This window comes from Vicugna pacos, chromosome 5, assembly GCF_048564905.1.
Source record: "Vicugna pacos chromosome 5, VicPac4, whole genome shotgun sequence".
Lineage (NCBI taxonomy): Eukaryota > Metazoa > Chordata > Mammalia > Artiodactyla > Camelidae > Vicugna > Vicugna pacos.
Genome location: NC_132991.1, coordinates 77,778,598 through 77,795,616, shown reverse-complemented (window position 1 = coordinate 77,795,616; position 17,019 = coordinate 77,778,598). Strand labels below are relative to the sequence as shown.

Here is a 17,019-nt window from a genome sequence, read left to right as displayed (position 1 = left end):
TGAGGATAAAGGTGATGAGGGTCCCATCCTACTGATGATAGGTTCCCTGATGGTCTGCCTCCAGACTTCTTCTATACAGGAAAGAAACCGACTTCTATCTTGTTTAAATTACTGATATTTGAATTTAATTATATTTAATATCAAAATCAAAATCTAAGTGATCTGCACAAATCTTTACATTCTGCTACACTGAAGTAGCTCTGCTTCCTAAATGTCTCACTTCATTCCTACCTATTATCTTATTGGTGGACTTGGTCTCCCTTGAGCCTCCTGAGTCTCTCTGTCACATTTAGTCACATACTCCCTAGGGTTCCAGGCACCAGGGACACCTTCAGGCTCCTGAACTGACACAACTGAGCTCCCTGTCCCAGATAAACGGTCATCTTAGGGTAAGGAATGCAGAAGAGCTTATCCACTGGATGGACTATTTTGCACAAATTGCTTTTCTGTTCCCTGCCCTCCTGGAACCAACAAGATTGTAGGACAGATCAGTGTGGGCTAGAATTTTCCAAAACTTGCATGGGGGGGAGGGGAGGGAATCATTTAAAGAAAGAATATTCCGGAGTTGAAAGGTGATATACAGGCTACTGAGAGCTGAGAATAAAGTAAGCTGTTGCGACTTTAGACAGTGGACGTTTCTACCTCCTGGGTGGCATCCTTGTTGGACAGATTGCCTGAGATGTTATCAGATTCAAGCAACTCCACAATGGTGTAGGGAGAACAGTCCTCCAGACCCAGCTTGCTGCACAGCCAGCCACAGAAGCCTTTCTCCATGTCCCGGGCAGCTTGCCACCACGCTCCCCAGGACCACGAGAGCTGGACCACAGCAGCATAGAGGCCCAGGGAAGAGGCCATGGCCATGATGAGCACTGGATAGAAGAGAATGAGGCAGGGGCAACATGAGATCTTGTGCCAGAAGGTCCTCTCCTCATTGTACACAAGGAAGATGTTGTACCAGGTGATGGTGCCGTAGTAGAAAGAGACCACAAAGGAGAGGATGAAGACCACAGGCAGGCAGACCAGCGTCCAGAGGACCACGTGGGGCCCACGGTCTGCTCCCAACTGGCAGGCCTTTCTGCCTCCAGGTATCGTCTCCCTTGACGACACTTTAGGCTTGGTCAGTTCCTGCAGCTCCTTCTCTGTCAACGTGACATGGATGTCCACCAGCTGCCCCTTTTTCTTCCCTCGTGTGATGGTCCCAGTTAACGTGACATAGCGGCTGTCCGAAGGCATGTTCCACATATCTGCAGGGCACAAAGAGGTGAAAGTCAAGATCAGAAGAGTGGACATCTCATCACAACGTCACCCCCTGAGACTGAAGCTGAGTATGAGAGGGTCTTTTCAGAGCCTCTGACACGGCGCTGGAGTCAGTGATTCGATGAGGGACTGAACGGGTCTCCCTCAGGTGGGGGACCACTGGGATTGTTGCCCCCACGACCAACTCTCCTGTCAGGGCCCTGACAAAAGGGGGAGGCAGGTTCTTCTTGTGTCTCATGTTCTCTCTCCGCTTCTCTGGTCTCGATCTTGTCATGTCTGTGATGTGGACGGGAATGAGGAACTCTACCACAGACACCACTTCACAGCGATCGTATTTCTAGTTTACTAGAAGCACTGTGGAAATGCTGTTCGTGAGTATCAACTACTGTGTGTGCAGGTGGTGCCGTGTGTGTATTACACTGGTGGGCAGCCCACCTCTCTTCTCTTTTCACCCCTGCCTCTGTGCTTCTCCAAGAGGGGCCTCCTCACATGCCGTGGACATCCTGGCCTTCACATCTAAGTTCTGTATGCACCCAGGCACAACACACACACCGTCCACACATATACACACACTCACACCACACACATTCCCTACACAGACACATCACTGCCACCAAACAGCCCTCTTTGGCCATCCCGGTGGTGAGGTTGCAGGTGTTGAAATAGCAAAGTCCACAGTTCTTAATCTGTGGGATGTAGTCTGGAAGTGGAGGCCCGCGGGTATGCGGGGAGGCCCGCGGGTATGCGGGGAGGCCCAAGCTTCCGGGTAGCATGATCCGTAGGCCCTGCGGACTCCTTGCCCCACGGCTGGAGCCACCTCAAGGCAGGGCCCAGGACCCTGGCAAGGGACTCTGACTGCCCCCATAAAAAGGTTGTACTGTTGCCCCCAGACCAAATGGTTTCAGTCTCTCTCAACTCAGTGAAGGACACCACCACCCATCCTCTCTGCAGTTCCTGTCAAAACCCCAGTAGTCACTGTGGACACCTCTCTTCCCCTCACTCCCGACCCCCACCCAGCAGCGAGTTCCAGGTTGCATTCTGAGCCCAGCCTCCCCTCCAGCTCTCCCTCCTGCTGTCGCACTAGTCCAGGCCACTGGGGCTGCAGTGACGACCATCTCCCCTCAGCCTCCCCTCCTACCTCTCGAAATCCATTCTTTCCAGAGAAGCCAGAGTGGCGGTTTAAAAATGTAAGTGAGATGATGTCTCCGCTTTGCTTCAAAGTTCCCCATTGGCTTCCCTCACACTTATTACCAATCCCAAGCTCTTTACTATGACCTGCAGGGTCCAACGTGCCCCGGCCCCTGCCTGCCTCTCTGGCCTCCTCTCACCTCCTCCCCCTCGTTCTCCAAGCTCCCTGCACAGAAGTAACAGCCTTCCAGGAACAGGCCAGTGGCGCTTCCATCCCAGGCCAGGGTTTTTGCCCTTGCTGCCTCCCCTCGTCTAAAAGTTCTGCCCCAGATTATTTCATGGCTGGCTCCTTCATGTCATTTGTCAAACATCACTTCCTCAGAAGCAACCTCTCCCTCCATTGCCTGCTCATCTTCCCATCACCCTGGTTTACTGTCTTTGGAACTCGTATCACTACCTGGAATTCTCTTATTTGCTGACTTGTTCAATGTCTGTCTTCCCCAGACTGGAAGGTAAACTGCACGAGAGCAGGGGAGCTGCCCATCTCGTTCACCGTGGGCATAGGTCTTAGAGATGATCCAGCCGTACAAACACTCCCTCATCCATTGACTGCTGCGTCATGATGCTTAATACAGACATGCCAGTTTCATTCACAGCAACAAACATTCTTGCACACGCCTCTTTATGCACGTAGGCAGATGTTTGTGATGTAGATACTGAGAATTTCCAGAATATAGGATATTCTATTTAGAATTCTGAATGTAAGTAATATTGACAAATTTTCCTAAAAAGTAGTCAAAGCAGACTCCACTTCCTCATGAGGTGTATGAGAATATATCCATTTCCTCACACTGATGTTATCATGTTTTACCCAGTTTTTGGCCATTCTTCTTTTACAATAACTCATTGTTATAAATCACATTTTCTTGATTATTAAGGAAAGTCAACCATTACTGTTTATCTTACATGTATTAAGTAATTAGCACAGTAGGCTTGTATTACTAATTTTTTTGTGTATAAATTGGTCTCTTTCATTACACTAGGAGTTCCAAAAGGGCGGAGATCGCCTCCATATCACCTAGAAGAGAACATAATAAATGCTCAATAAATACTGTCAATTTGTTGAGTGAAGACTGAGACATTGCAAGAAATGTATTAACAAGGAGGTCAGTGAGCCAATGCCTGTCTTCTGGAGTATCCTCATTTGGTTTCCTTCCTATGGCTTTAAGCAGGTGGCCCCGAGGGACTTACCATCATCCCCAGGATAGTCTAGGAAATCATCTCCCTCCTCCTCTTTAGGCTGGTCTCCACCTTCGAATTCCCCAGGCTCCTCATCCAGTTTGTCACTCTCTGACCTGTAGATGATGATAGATTCTGGGCGGGACTCTTTCTTCTTCTTTTTCCTACGACCCATTGTGGATTCCCCATCCAGGGCCAGGGCAGCTGCCACGACCTTCCTCAGAGAGCCCTGGTGGGGGCTTGGGAGCCGGCCCTCGCCTTCCACTGGTGCCAGCTCTTCCATCCTAGTCTTCAAATCCAGCAATTCCTTGTGAAGAGTCCAATGTACTTGAGCAAACTCACGATGCACACATCACAGAGCTTGCTTCAGGATGGGGCTATGCAAAGACGTCCCAATGATGAGTTCCACTTAAAAGACAAGAAAGCAAAGCCATCAGTAGGGAGTGAATAGGGTGAGATGGAGAGGGGTTTGAGAAATGGTCCTCAACTTGGCAGAAGCCTTCCCCTCCCTTTATTTCTCATAATACTTTATTTCAGGAGTGCTGTGGAAATACAAGAATGAATTGTGAAAAAAATTTTTGTGTTGCCATATTTTTGTCACTTAAACAAACATGTGTCATGCAAAACCTATCAGTCTAGCTGGGAGATTCCAAGTATAAGGAAGTTGGGTGACGAGGACTTACAGAAAGAAGTTAAGGATCATTCTTTTTTTTTTTTTTTTAATATTTTTTCAAAGGGTCATTCTTCCTCCCACCATAGATGGGGATTCATACAGCTGGGACCAGCACTCCTGGCTTCTGGTTGTGGGTCACACATTACAACTATACTCAAATGGATGGATGCACCTTTGAGCAAGCCATCCAAAGGTGGCATACCTTCACCAACCATGTCTTCCCTGGTATTCGAGAAAGGACAACTGTCTCCTGGCTTCTTGTTGACCCAAGATACTAGAGTTACTGGAATTTGTGACACCAGCATCTGGGAGACCAGCGGAAAAGATGCAGGCTTTTCACTCTTAATGTTTTCTCTCCTTTTTTTTTAAAATTCTCCAGGCAAAGAGAGGTGGGAGAGAGGAGAGTCTATATAACATCTTTTAAATAAGAAACTGATTGGACTGTGTTCTTGGTGCATGAAGCCATTAAGAGGGAAAAAATGCTTTGAATGCTGTTGCTGAAGAGGTGCCAATTAGCAAATATCCAGCCAGTCACATTTAAGCTGGTAGCTGCTTGTTTGCTTCTAAAGTAACAAAAACCAAAAAAAATAAATACCCCACCAAAAAGCCCCCAACAAACTTGTTATTATGGAAAGTTTCAGACATATGTAAGAGGCGAATCTTTTGTTATGGAAAGTGGCAAACCTATAAAAAGCAAAGAGAATAATTTTCATAAACCCTAATTGTACCACCAATCACCCAGTTTCAACAATAATCCAAATATTCAAAACCAATTTTGTTTCATCTCCACATATTATTTAAAAGCAAATCTCAGACATCATTTTCATTTCATCTGTAACTATTTCAGCATATATCTCTTATATGTAAGGACTCTCTTTTTTAAAAAAAGATAATCACAATACCATTATTGCAGCTAATTTTTTTAAACAACTCTTTAATATCATCAAATACTCAGTTAGTTCAAATTGCCCTGTTTAACATTTTAAAGTCCATTTTCTTGAATTAGGATTCAAATAAAGTTTGTATAATGCAAACAGATCGTACACTTTGTCTACAGCAATGCTGTTCAACAGAGCTTTCTGCCATTGCACCTGAATGAGTCTAACACAACTGAGGAAATGTATTTTAAATTTTATTGAATTCTAATCAATTTAAATTTAAATAACCATATGGCTACTTCCGGCCACTATACTGGACAGAACAGGTCTATATGTTCACCCACCAATTTTTTTCCTTCCCCTTTACTTGTTTAAGAAAGGCCATTAATCTTGCAGATTCTCGTAGCCTAGATGTTGCTGATTGCATTGCTGTAGTGTGTTCCTCTGAACCATGTATTTTCTATAAATTGGTAGCTAAATAGAGGCTTGATCAGATTCAGGTTGGAATTCTTTTGGCGGGTTGTTTGTTTAGCAAGACGTTATAGATGGTGTTTTGCATTTCTACCAGAAGGTACTTAACGTCTGCTTGATTCTTTGTGAAATTAGTAGCCATTGATGACCACTGGCTGGACCCATTTATTCACTAGGGGTTACAAAAATGATGATATTGTTGTGGGGAGGAGGGATAAATTAGAAGTTTGGGATTACAAGTACATACTACTATATATAAAATAGATAAACAATAAGGTCCTACTGTATAGCACAGGGAACTATATTCAGTATCCTATAATGAACTATAATGGAAAAGAATCTGAAAAAGAATATATATGTATAACTGAATCTCTTTGCTATACACCAGAAACTAATATCACTTTGTAAATCAACTATAATTCAATCAATTAAGAGATTGGGATTAACATATACAAACTAGTATAAATAAAATAAACAAAAAGGACCTACTGTATAGCATAGGGAACTATATTCAATATCTTGTAATAAGAACCTATGATGGAAAAGAATATGAAAAATATATATGTATATGTATAACTAAATCACTTTGCTGTACACCTGAAACTAATACAACGTTGTAAATCAACTATACTTCAATAAAAATAAATTTTAAAAAATACAAAACAAGATGCTAGTCTCTTTGTTTTGTTTCTTTTCATTTACTAGCCAGAATACTCTCAGGCAGTTTTAACCAATCTGGTTTTAAACTCAGTGGAGGAGCCAAGTGGCCCCACTATTATATATTATTGGCAATTGTACTGTGAAAATACTTGTCTTAATGACCATGGTGGCAGCTTCTATTGATATGAAAAGTTTCTAAATTATTTACCAAATTTCCTAATTTCCAAATAACTGTACTTAGAGTTGAGAATTGCAGTGGACTGTGAATAGATTCTAATCACAGTTCTGCCGCCCCAAGGCTCCGGGAGATTGTACACTCTGCAGTTAACTCCAGGGTACCAGCTTTCTGTTACTTTTGTTGATAATTCTCAAATCCTCATTTTCTTTCAGTGCTCTCTGAGCACTTCTTTTCTTTTCTTTTTAAATTTTTATTTATTTATTTATTCATTCATTTTTTGGTGGGGGGAGGTAATTAGGTTTCCTTATTTATTTACTATTAGAGGAGGTACTGGGGATTGAACCCAGGACCTCATGCATGCTAAGCATGTGCTCTACCACTTGAGCTACACCCTCACCCCCTAGTACTTATTTCTTTTCAATGCCACATGCACACTTGTTGGTCTCCCTTTTTCCCCCCAATAACGAAGCTAATTCTCCTCTTATTTGTATTACATGGCCCCAATGTTTAGTGGACTGGCCCAGCCAGGGTTGGGTAGGGAATGGGAGGGAAGAGGATTAAGGTACAGTCAAAAATCTAACTAGGCTCTAAATGCCACTCAGTTTGAAGCAAATCCTATGTCTTAAAATTATGCAACTTTGTGGTTATCAGGTACCAAGATCGACTCATCATATTTCTTCAAATCCCAAAACTCCCCAAAGGCTGAGTGACCTCAGCAGGTAGCTCTCCTCCACTGCCCTCTTACCTAAATTCTTCTCCTTTTCCCTCTAAGTGTTAATTGTCTTATCTGTCTCCCCACTGGATGGCAGGTACTGGGTCTTAACCACCTTTGTATCTAGGGCACATAGCCTGGTGACTGAAAAAAATGAGGCGCTCAGTGACAGAACTGAAAATGCCCACCGATTGGCAGGAAATGGCAGGTTTCACAAAGTCCTCACAGACTGACTTAGCTTTGGGAGCCTCTGTGAACAGAGTTAAGTACCATTATCTTCACATCGTAATACATGGAGCTTGTTGGACTATGGAATTCATTTGGTGATGTGTCGTAGAGCACACAATGTTCTAAGAGCAGGAAGACCCAGGGTACAGGAGGTACCCTGTGATAAAGTAGGTTTTAGTGTCCTCCTGTGACATTATTAACCTCATCTACTTTAAATAAAGAAGTGAAAGAATTGCATTTAAGCCTAACTTGCACAAACTCCAAAGCCCAGAATTTTCCCATCAAGATTTAGAAAAAGTCAAATGTTAGTGGCTGCAGCAGACAGCTGATGTTTTTTGTTTAGTTGGTTTTTGCTGCCCCACCTCCATTCCTCTTTCCTTTCCTTTCATCTCCCTTTTGTGTGTGGAATATGTAAAAACTTAATAAACAGAAACCTCAATTAAACAGAGTTGGGAGACCAGAAAGGGGAGCTCTCATGCCCTGTGATGATAGCAAATACCAACAGGAAGCCGAAAAACTCTTCTTTATTGGTAAGAACTCAGCCAATGAAAAGCCATGGACTCTCTGTCTACTATAGCCCTCCCAACTTTCTTTTCCCCTCTATAAAAGGGTTTTCCTTCCCTTGCCATTTGAGGACTTGAATGTGGCTCCCCATGGTTGTAGACCCCAAACTGCAAGTCTCTGCTGATACTGAATAAACCTATCTTTGCTGGAGAAATATTTGGCAGTTTATTAATTAAAGGTCAACAAATACAAACTTGAAAGTCACCAATGTGACCACAATGACAATTTCACCATTCTTACTTTATTCATCTATACCAGAGCCTTTGATTCTGCTTATTTCCAAGTCTTTCTTTGACTCCCCTCACCTCCTTTGACTTTCTACCCTCATTTTCTTGCTACCTCTCAAATCCTCCTTCTGTCTCTCTTATTCCCCTACCTGCCTTCTCTGACCCATAACTGCTAGTGCTTTTCAGAATTCTCAATCTACTGCCCTCTGTTCTCAATAGTACATTCTCTTCCTTCTGTTGAAATAAAGGGCCTTCCTGCCTACAGCTATAGGATACCTCTATGCCAAGAATACCCAAATCCAGATGTCAAGAGTTAATAGATCATCTAGATGTATTTCCTATAGCCTAGAGGATATTTTCCACATAAATTATCTCATCATTTCTGGCTAAGCAGGTTCAGACCAAACTCATTATCTTTATTCTCAACAGACTCAATCTTCTAGTGTTACCAAGAGGATAGGAGAAGGGGGAGGGGAAAGAAGGAAGGGATGGAGAAGGAAACTCTACAAGTGCCTATTTTCATTAAAGATGACACTTACTGATTGTATAATTTGTTAACTTCTATGTTAGTTGCTTATACATGCATTGCCCCTATTTAATTACACATTAAAAAAATTTTGGAACAATACTGTGTGCCAGATATTGTGCAACTGTTCTGGGCACAACAATCTTATGAAACAAGTACTATTTTGCAATGAGGGTATTTGGACTTCTGATTATGAATGGCTTCATGACTTCTCATTGACCTCTCCAGGAAACATTATTATAAAATTTTAGAAATCAGAAACTGTCTTATACTTCTTTACTTCTAATGGGAAGACCCTGGTGCTAGAACTGTAGCAGATACTTGCTACATACTTACTGACCTGATAGGACAAAGGGGAAGGGAAAATGCCAACTTGGAAATATGACACGATCAACTGTTAAGAGAGGCTGACTTAATTATCTTCCTCATTTTGTACACTTTATTATACTGTTAGTATTTGATCTGAGAAGCAGGTTCTGAACATTTCTCCTTCCTTTTAGATTTCATAAGAGAGAGGGTTAAAAGAAAAATCCCTAGTTTCCAAGGCTTTACTCAATAGCATTAAGAGAAGAGACAGGGCTTTGCTCTTTTCCTGGAAGGTAGGCTTTGCCCATCCTCCACCTCCACCCCCAGTCCAAATGAATTAATGAATGTGATACTGCAGAGTGTTAACCTCAGTCCACCATTAGCTCTGAATTCTCAGTCATCCTTGGGAGAAAAATAAGTTTTAAGGTACTGACTCAGACTCTAGAACATATGCATAAAATAACAATAACATTAAGCCACTCTGGAAGGAAATTCTCCAGATAATCCTTAAACACACTCTCCACTTTTCCTTAAACACTTCACCACTCTGGTCTAAGAAGCCATCATCTCTTACTATGGTTCTAAAAATGCTCCTTATCTTCTGGCTTCTACTCTTGCTGTCTTCCAATCAATTCTCCACTTAGCAGTTAGAAAGATCTTTTGATAACATCAATAAAATCATGCCATTTTCTGCTTAAAATGCCTCCAGGGACTTCCCATTGGTATAAAATGAAATCCAAACTTCTTGTGTAGCCTAAGGACCTACATGATCTGGCCCCTCCCCATCCTGCCACCCTAGGCTCTCCCACCTCCTTCATACACAGCTCCTATGCTTCAATAATACCGTCTGCCTGTGTGGCGCTCAACAATATCAAATGCTTTCCCACTGGTGGTCTTCTTCAATGCTGTCTGCCTTGCCTGGAATGCTGCTCCACTCTTGCCCCTTCACATGCCTTTATATTCCCCAACCTTCAGGTCAAATGTCACCGCTATAAGGCTTTCCTGACACAAAACCTAAAACAAGCTTCTTGCTCTACCTTTCACTATTCTTTATCACAACAGCCCACTTCCTGTATAGCACTTAGCAACATTTACGATTAATTTTTGTTATTTTATTTCTTTACAGTCTGTCTCCTCTACTACACTATAAGCTCTATGAACCGGTACCATACGAGAAGGCTAACAAGCAAGTATTCAACAAAATGTCCTTAAGTGACTAGAGTAATGATTTGGATGGAATTGGGAGCTGTTTGAAGTGGATTCACCGGATTGTGTCAGAGACTGACGAAAAGTTTAAGAGACACTGATGAGCTTCCCTATGCTTATTAAGCCCAGTTATGGCATAATTGCTAAACGTTCCTCCTCTGTTTTCTTCTTTAATAATGAAGATTTCAGTGGTCACAAGACTTCCCCAGTAAAGGTAACATTTCCCAGCATCCTTTGCAGCTAGATTTGATGATATGACCAATTTCTGGCCAGTGGGATGTGAGTAAATGTGACGTGTTTAACTTCCACCTCTGCCCCTCTTCTTCCACTTTTCACCTTCTGGAGAGCTGGAGTGTGAACCTGATAGGCCATCTTCAGCCATGTAGACAAGGGCAACCCCCAAGGATGGCAGAGGAAAGAGAAGGAAGGAATTAGAGCCCTCCTTACAGCCATAAACACTCTTCCTCTGGACTGTAATATGAGAAAAAGGTGATTATCTAGCTTGTTTTAATCCAGGACTATTTTATTCTCTTAAGGCAGCTACATAGAAGTCCTACCCAATACACTGGGACTGTCAAGGTTATTTTATGTCTCAACCCTCTGCTGTGTTCCAATTCATCAGCCCTGGGGAATAGGCTAATATGCATCTCAGAGTTAGAGCATAAAATGGCACCATCCTTGATAATGGCTCATTCAAACAGTTTTGACTCTCCAGGGTGGGCCAGGTATTCTGAAACTCAGCTGTCCGGACCAAAGGATATTGCACTGATGCTGGCTCAAGCTCCACCAGAAGCCCACTAGAGATTGCAATGCACTATATAAGACTGTTAAGGACTGAATGTTTTGTTCCCCCAAAATTCATGTTGAAATCTTAACCGCCAATGTGATGGTATTAGGGGGTGGAGTCTTTGGGAGGTGACAGGTCACAAGTGTGAAGCCTTCATGAATGAGATTAGTGCCCTTACAAAAGAGACCCCAGAGAGCTCTCTTGCTCTTTCTGCCATTTGAAGACACAGCAAAAAGATGGCCGTCTATGAACTAGGAAGCAGGTCCTCACCACATAATGGATATGCTGGCACCTTGATCTTGGACTTCCCAGCCTCCAGAAATGTGAGGAAAAAAATGCTTGTTATTTAAGCCATTCAACCTAGGGTATTTTGTCGCAGCAGCCCAAACAGCCAAATGGACTAAGACAGATATCATCCTCTGCTTGTAATGAGACGGCCAAAACAGTGTTCCATAAGGGAGTTTTATTAGAAGAAAACCAACAGCTCTTAGGCATTCAAAAACCCAAAGACACCACCAAATGGACATACCTATAGTGCCTTCGTAGGGCTGAGTCATCAGCAGGAAGTCTGGTCACACTATTCCCCACTGGCCAGTTCCTATCTAGTCAGTCACTCAGTCATTAACTCCCACCCCAACCTCCACAGTGGTGGTTCACTGCTGCTTCATGCATCTCTCACCATCAGGCATGATTTCCCTGGACTCTGCTCACAATTCTCTGAAGTAGAGTTGATTTAGTGCCTTCTCCAAACCCATTCAGATACTCAGCAGAACTTGTGGACTTGGTGAGTGGAGAAGCCAGGAAGCTTTGAAGCCTCTGCTCTTATATTAATTGCAGGGAACAAGTATATATGGACGGAATGAGGCCGGAAAAGGCTAATAAATGGCAAGGACACTAAGCCTTAGCATCCAGACACAAGGAGTAGTAGGGGGTATGGTAAAGAGAAGAGCTCAGGTCTTGTCTGAACTAGGAAGTTACTGTTCTCCTCTCTTCCATCCACCAAGCCCAGTGATCAGCCAACTGCTGTCCTAGATAAATTCAGGTCCATTTTGTATGGGTTGTCTGAAATTTCACGTGAAAGTTCCTGATTTTAATTGTTGTAATTAGTCCAAGTTTAAATAAATTACCATGTGGACAAACAACCCAAACAAATCACAAATAGGCTGCCATTTTGTCATCCTCTGGCTTATAAAGCTTCCAAGTTAGGGTGCCTTGCTCCACTGGTTTAAGAACAATCAGGAATTCACTTTTTGTACCTTCACTGATAGAGACACATCTCCTTCTTCCAAGGAGCCTGAACTGGACCCAGGAGGGTAAAGTATCATCGTTTTCAGGTTAATTTACAACCACCACAGTGAACTGTGCCCTGCCCTAGTCCTGCTGTTCTTGCCATTCTTTCCTGACTGGCGTATCTGTTGCCAGGCTACATGCCACCCGTCTGGGGTGGTCAAACTTTCCCACTAGCATCTTGGTTTACCATCATTAGATGTACTAGGCCAACCAGGAAGTAAAATGCTTCCCACTTTCCCCCTGAAAATTACTATTAGCCCCTCTCAGAGAGACAGTCTCACTAAAAGAAAGACGGAAGGAAATTTGGTTCAGACTGGTGTCAAATGATTGAAACAAATGATAGGACAGCAGCTTAGAACTCGCAGCCTCCAGCAGGGTGCTGTGAATGGCTGTGAGCAGAGTCAGGCTGCAGCCTGTTTCTCTGTGGTCCTGTGAGCAGCACCTCCTTTGTCTCCTGGTCCTAAAAAGCTCTCACACTGAGGCTGGTCCATCTTCTGGGGAGCATTGGATTGTATACATAGGAAATAGCTCCCGGTAGTGAGAGTAGTTAGATAGAAGGAGCCTGAGTATTGTTTTATCATAAGAACTATAAGATCTGGTCTTTACTACCTGAGTTTTTGTTTGCTTTTGCCCTACCTCTCATAGCACACAAACCCCTTCCACCCCTAACTCCCAACATAAGTACATACTACAATATAAACTCTACCAAGGCAGAGACACCTAACTGGCCTATCGACTGTACTGTATCCCCCATGGCTAGAACAGTACCTGGCACATGACAGGTGCTCAGTAAATGTTGGTTGAATATTGTCAGCTGGTTAAGAATCTTACTTATATTTGGATCAGGATGGCTTTTATCTCAAGGCAGAGTGGGGCTAGATGCCACACTGACATTCCTTCATCACCAAGATTTTGTGAGTCTCAATGCTGGGACTCCTACAGGCCCCTGTCAGTCTGAGCCAGCAGCTGCTTTGCTTAGGGGAGAAAATGAAGTTACAAGGCAGATGGGGTGGGGGAGGGGTGGGAAGATGGGTGAGCAGCAAGAGCATCTTAAAAGACGCATTGAGTCAGTGCTAATGACAGAGTGGGAGTGTGGAAGGATCATGGCCATGGAGATAACTTTTTTTCCCCCAGGACAAAGAGGGCAGTGATGCAGAGCTCAGGGCAGCATTTGATTCAGTCAAAGGGGCGGTCAGTGCAGCGTGGTGTGGATGCCCTGAGAAGAGAGGGCTCAATCTGGAGCCAGAGTTAAAATCTGGAAACAAAGAGCCTCCAAGAGACAGAACTGTTGCTGTGCCCCCAGGCCTTTCGGGGTTAGCAGACATTCAAACCCTGACTGAGCGCAGAGGCAGAGGCAGAGAGGACATGCCTTTTCAACAAAAGATCTCTCGAGGAGACTCCACATTCCTCTTGCTCACAGGCACTCTTTGGACTATGAAAAGGAGCTTTCTGACTGCTCATAGTGCCACTTCCTTGAGGGTGAGGAATGGTTCCTTGTCATCCTCAGCAGGCAAAACTGGCTTGAAGCCAGTCCAGTACTTTTTCACCGGAGGACTGCAGAATCCCTGTCTGAGGCACTTAGCCGCCACACAGGGGCTGCAGTATGGCCAGGCCCACAGTGACCCAACGTGGCAGAGTTCCGTGAATCCACAAATCCAGGTCAGGTCACAAACCACATTAAATTATATCTTCAATAAAAGTATCTTTGAAAGAAATTTGAAGTATTCCTTCCTCCCAAGAAAGCCTGGAATTTTCTGGAATAAGAAACCCCTCAGAACTGAGTTAATATTTCTCTACCTGTTAAAAAAAATTCTTTGTCATTGGGATCAAATCACCAGGAATTCTGTTCTTCTGCACCAGTACTTTGAATTTTCCTCTTTAAATGTACATCTCTTTTAAGAGGTGATGGTATAATTTTTTAAAAAATTGGTCATAACTACATAACTGACTTCAGTAGTAAAAGCGATCCCTTGAGAAACTATCTATTAAGTAAGAAGCAGAAGAGATTTCTCTCTTTCTTTAATGAGTGCAGACTGGAATCTGTCAGCAACAAAGACAGAGGGCTAAGTGTTTTTCAAAAGGTCAGAGAGCAGGGGGACAGAGGAACAGGAGGAAGTGATGTCTGATTCCACTCTCAACCAGATCCATTTCCAATTCACTTTGTGAAAATCTAGGTGGTGTGCCCCACAGAGGATGATGGCATTTCTTTCCTTTTACATTATTTTAATACCTTGCAAGGGAAAATACAGTACTCTCTGAAAACAGACTTAGAAACAGCATCCTGCCTGGAATGTTAACACATTCCCTAGATCTGCCAAATTCTTAAGTGGAGTTTCACAGAGCCAATCCAGGTGTAATTTTACTATGGTGGGTTAATAGTGCAAAGCAAGATGGAGAATCTAAATAATAAATCACTGTTACTGGGCACCAAAACACAAATAAGATATTTTCCCCATCCTCAGGAGACTAGCTCCCCTGCATAAGGAATGAACGAGAAGGTAGTCTCTCAAACACACACCTGCAGATGCAGGAAGCATACACCCTTCAAGGAAAGATCCTCTTTTGGAATCATCAATTTATGGAGCCCAGCTGAAATGGAGCAAATCTCAAAACTGACAAAGGTTGCTTCTTCCCTTCATTCCTGGGTAAGGAGAGGGAGGTGAGGTGAAGGTGGGCTCGAGTTTATTTTAAAAATCATTTATCATCTTGTTTCTGAGGAGAACGCAACTGTTTTCCCCCCATCCCCCCCTCATTACCATCCCTTCAGGAGGTTTCTACCCCCTCAGCTAAGGCTGCCCCTTTCCTTCCCAGCCAGCCGCACATAGCAGCTGGAGTCAGAGCATCGCTCGAAGTCCAACGCAGGCGGGCGCAGCAAGGCTCCCGAGCTGCAGCCTCTCTTTTCCCAGATGCACTGGAGATTTAATTTTAATTAACAGTGAGACCTATTAGCAATGAGGACTGAATTTTTCAAAATAGAGCACACTCCCACTTTTTGTCTTCTTGCCTTTCCCCGGCCCACAAAATACTGAAATAAAACACACATACAAGGAACAAGGAGTCTCACCTACTACATGTGCGGGAGACAGAGGCAGGAGGAAGGTGAGGATGGTCAGGACGCCACCGCTGGGGAGCGGTCCTCCTGTGTTGGAAGGATGGAGAGCCGCTGCGGCGGGCGCGCGGGGGGCGGGGCGTCGGGGCGGGGCGGGGCGACGCGAGGGGACGCGAGCCGGCGGGGCGGGGCTCGGGAGGTCACGTGGGTGCGCGCGCTCAGTCCTGCCCGCCTTAAAGGTGGCCTGGACCGAGTGAGCTGGCGTGGCGTTCCCTCCTGGCATTCTAGCACTCGCCGCCATGAGCTTTTGGATCAAGGGCAAAAGCTGCTTAGCGGCAGGCTTGCTGCAGAACCAAGTGGCCATCGTCACCGGCGGAGGCACGGGCATCGGGAAGGCCATCGCGACCGAGCTGCTGTACCTGGGTGCGTGAGCAAGCCCCTGAGAAGGGTACCCAGAGCAAGGGATGTGTAGGTGTAGGTAAAATTAACCGAAAGGGAGAGAGGAGAGAGTTCTTCCTAAGAGGTGGTGGAGAAGCTTTGCCGAATGAAATACTGTATACTAAAGGGAACCTTTTAAGCCAAAGGTTCTGTACCCGAGGTAGGGATTAAGGAGACCTATGGAAAACATGCTGTGGAATTTATTATGGATGTGGATTTATATTGCCTATAGAGTGATTAAGAAACATGGGAAGACTCCACTTAACTGGAAAAGGTTCTAACATGTATTTCGTATCTCGTAAAAGTTGTTGGACGAAGGGAGAACTTTGTAAGTATGTATACAAGGAAAGAAAACACAAAGGGGAAAATAAATAAATTGACCTATATGAAGATGTAAATCCTCACTGAATTAAAAAAAGCAATATATAGTTTAAAGGCACATGAAAAACACTTACACATACAACAAATGTAGTATATAAAGCACTTTCACAAATAAATAAGGAAAAAAAATTAACACACTGATAGAAAAATAGGCTTATGAAGTGGACCAAGTGTTTCAAATAAAGAATCAAAAATAGGCAGTGAATATGTGAGAAAATAGTCAACTTTTTTGGCAATGAAATGCAAAATATAACAATAAAAAGATGCCATTATTTTTCTAACAAAATTTTAAAACATTGGGGAAAATGAAAGTGTTGATGAGGGGATGAAAAATCAGGGAACAATGTAAATTATTACAAGCTTTCTAGAGATAAGTTTGGAAAAAAATGTGTTAACAGATTCATGCTCTATGACCTTGTAATTCCTCTCTCAGGAATTTACTCTGAGGAAATAATCAGAGACAAGTATAGATTTGTAGTATAAGAATATAGTATTGAGTAGTGAAACACTGTAAAGGAAATAATTAAATCAGTAACAATGAACTATTATGCTGCTGTTTAAACATCTTGCTGTTGAAGACTTTATGTGGACAAATGCATAGTACGTAATTGAAAAAAGCAGGATTCCAAACAAAATATAGCATTCCAATTTAATTGTTAATGAAAAAAATATATATGTAGAAAAAGACTGGAAAGAAGTTTATAATATTGTTAACAGCAGCTACTTTTTCTGGAAATGACTTGAGTTTGGGTAGTTAGAGTGTCCTCATTTTTCAGGTATTTTTAATGAACGTGTAAATTGTCTCTGCTTACCATTATGTT

General features: G+C 43.3%; 2 protein-coding genes across 2 annotated transcripts in view; one reads left to right on the top strand and one right to left on the bottom strand.

Annotated features, from left to right (window-relative positions):
• Positions 1-487: 487 nt before the first annotated feature.
• TMEM169 (transmembrane protein 169) lies at positions 488-15,518 on the bottom strand. The gene is made up of 3 exons (XM_006207278.4): positions 15,395-15,518; positions 3,637-4,032; positions 488-1,244 (listed from the first exon to the last, which is right to left on the bottom strand). Exons 2-3 carry the CDS (start codon positions 3,905-3,907, stop codon positions 622-624), a joined length of 894 nt encoding a protein of 297 aa, XP_006207340.1. The 5' UTR covers positions 3,908-4,032; positions 15,395-15,518; the 3' UTR covers positions 488-621.
• Positions 15,519-15,597: 79 nt separating this feature from the next.
• PECR (peroxisomal trans-2-enoyl-CoA reductase) overlaps positions 15,598-17,019 on the top strand; it is a 37,155-nt gene continuing 35,733 nt past the window's right edge. The window contains exon 1 of the mRNA XM_006207279.4: positions 15,598-15,802. Within this exon, the coding sequence (XP_006207341.1) occupies positions 15,679-15,802 (124 nt within the window). The 5' untranslated portion in view covers positions 15,598-15,678. The remainder of the gene's footprint in view (positions 15,803-17,019) is intronic.

Coding starts and splice junctions, on each gene's coding strand:
- TMEM169 (XM_006207278.4), bottom strand. CDS start 3,907: ATGGAAGAGCTGGCACCAGTGGAAGGCGAGGGCCGGCTCCCAAGCCCC. Junction 1,245..3,636: donor AGACTATCCTGGGGATGATG/GTAAGTCCCTCG, acceptor TGTGCCCTGCAG/ATATGTGGAACATGCCTTCG.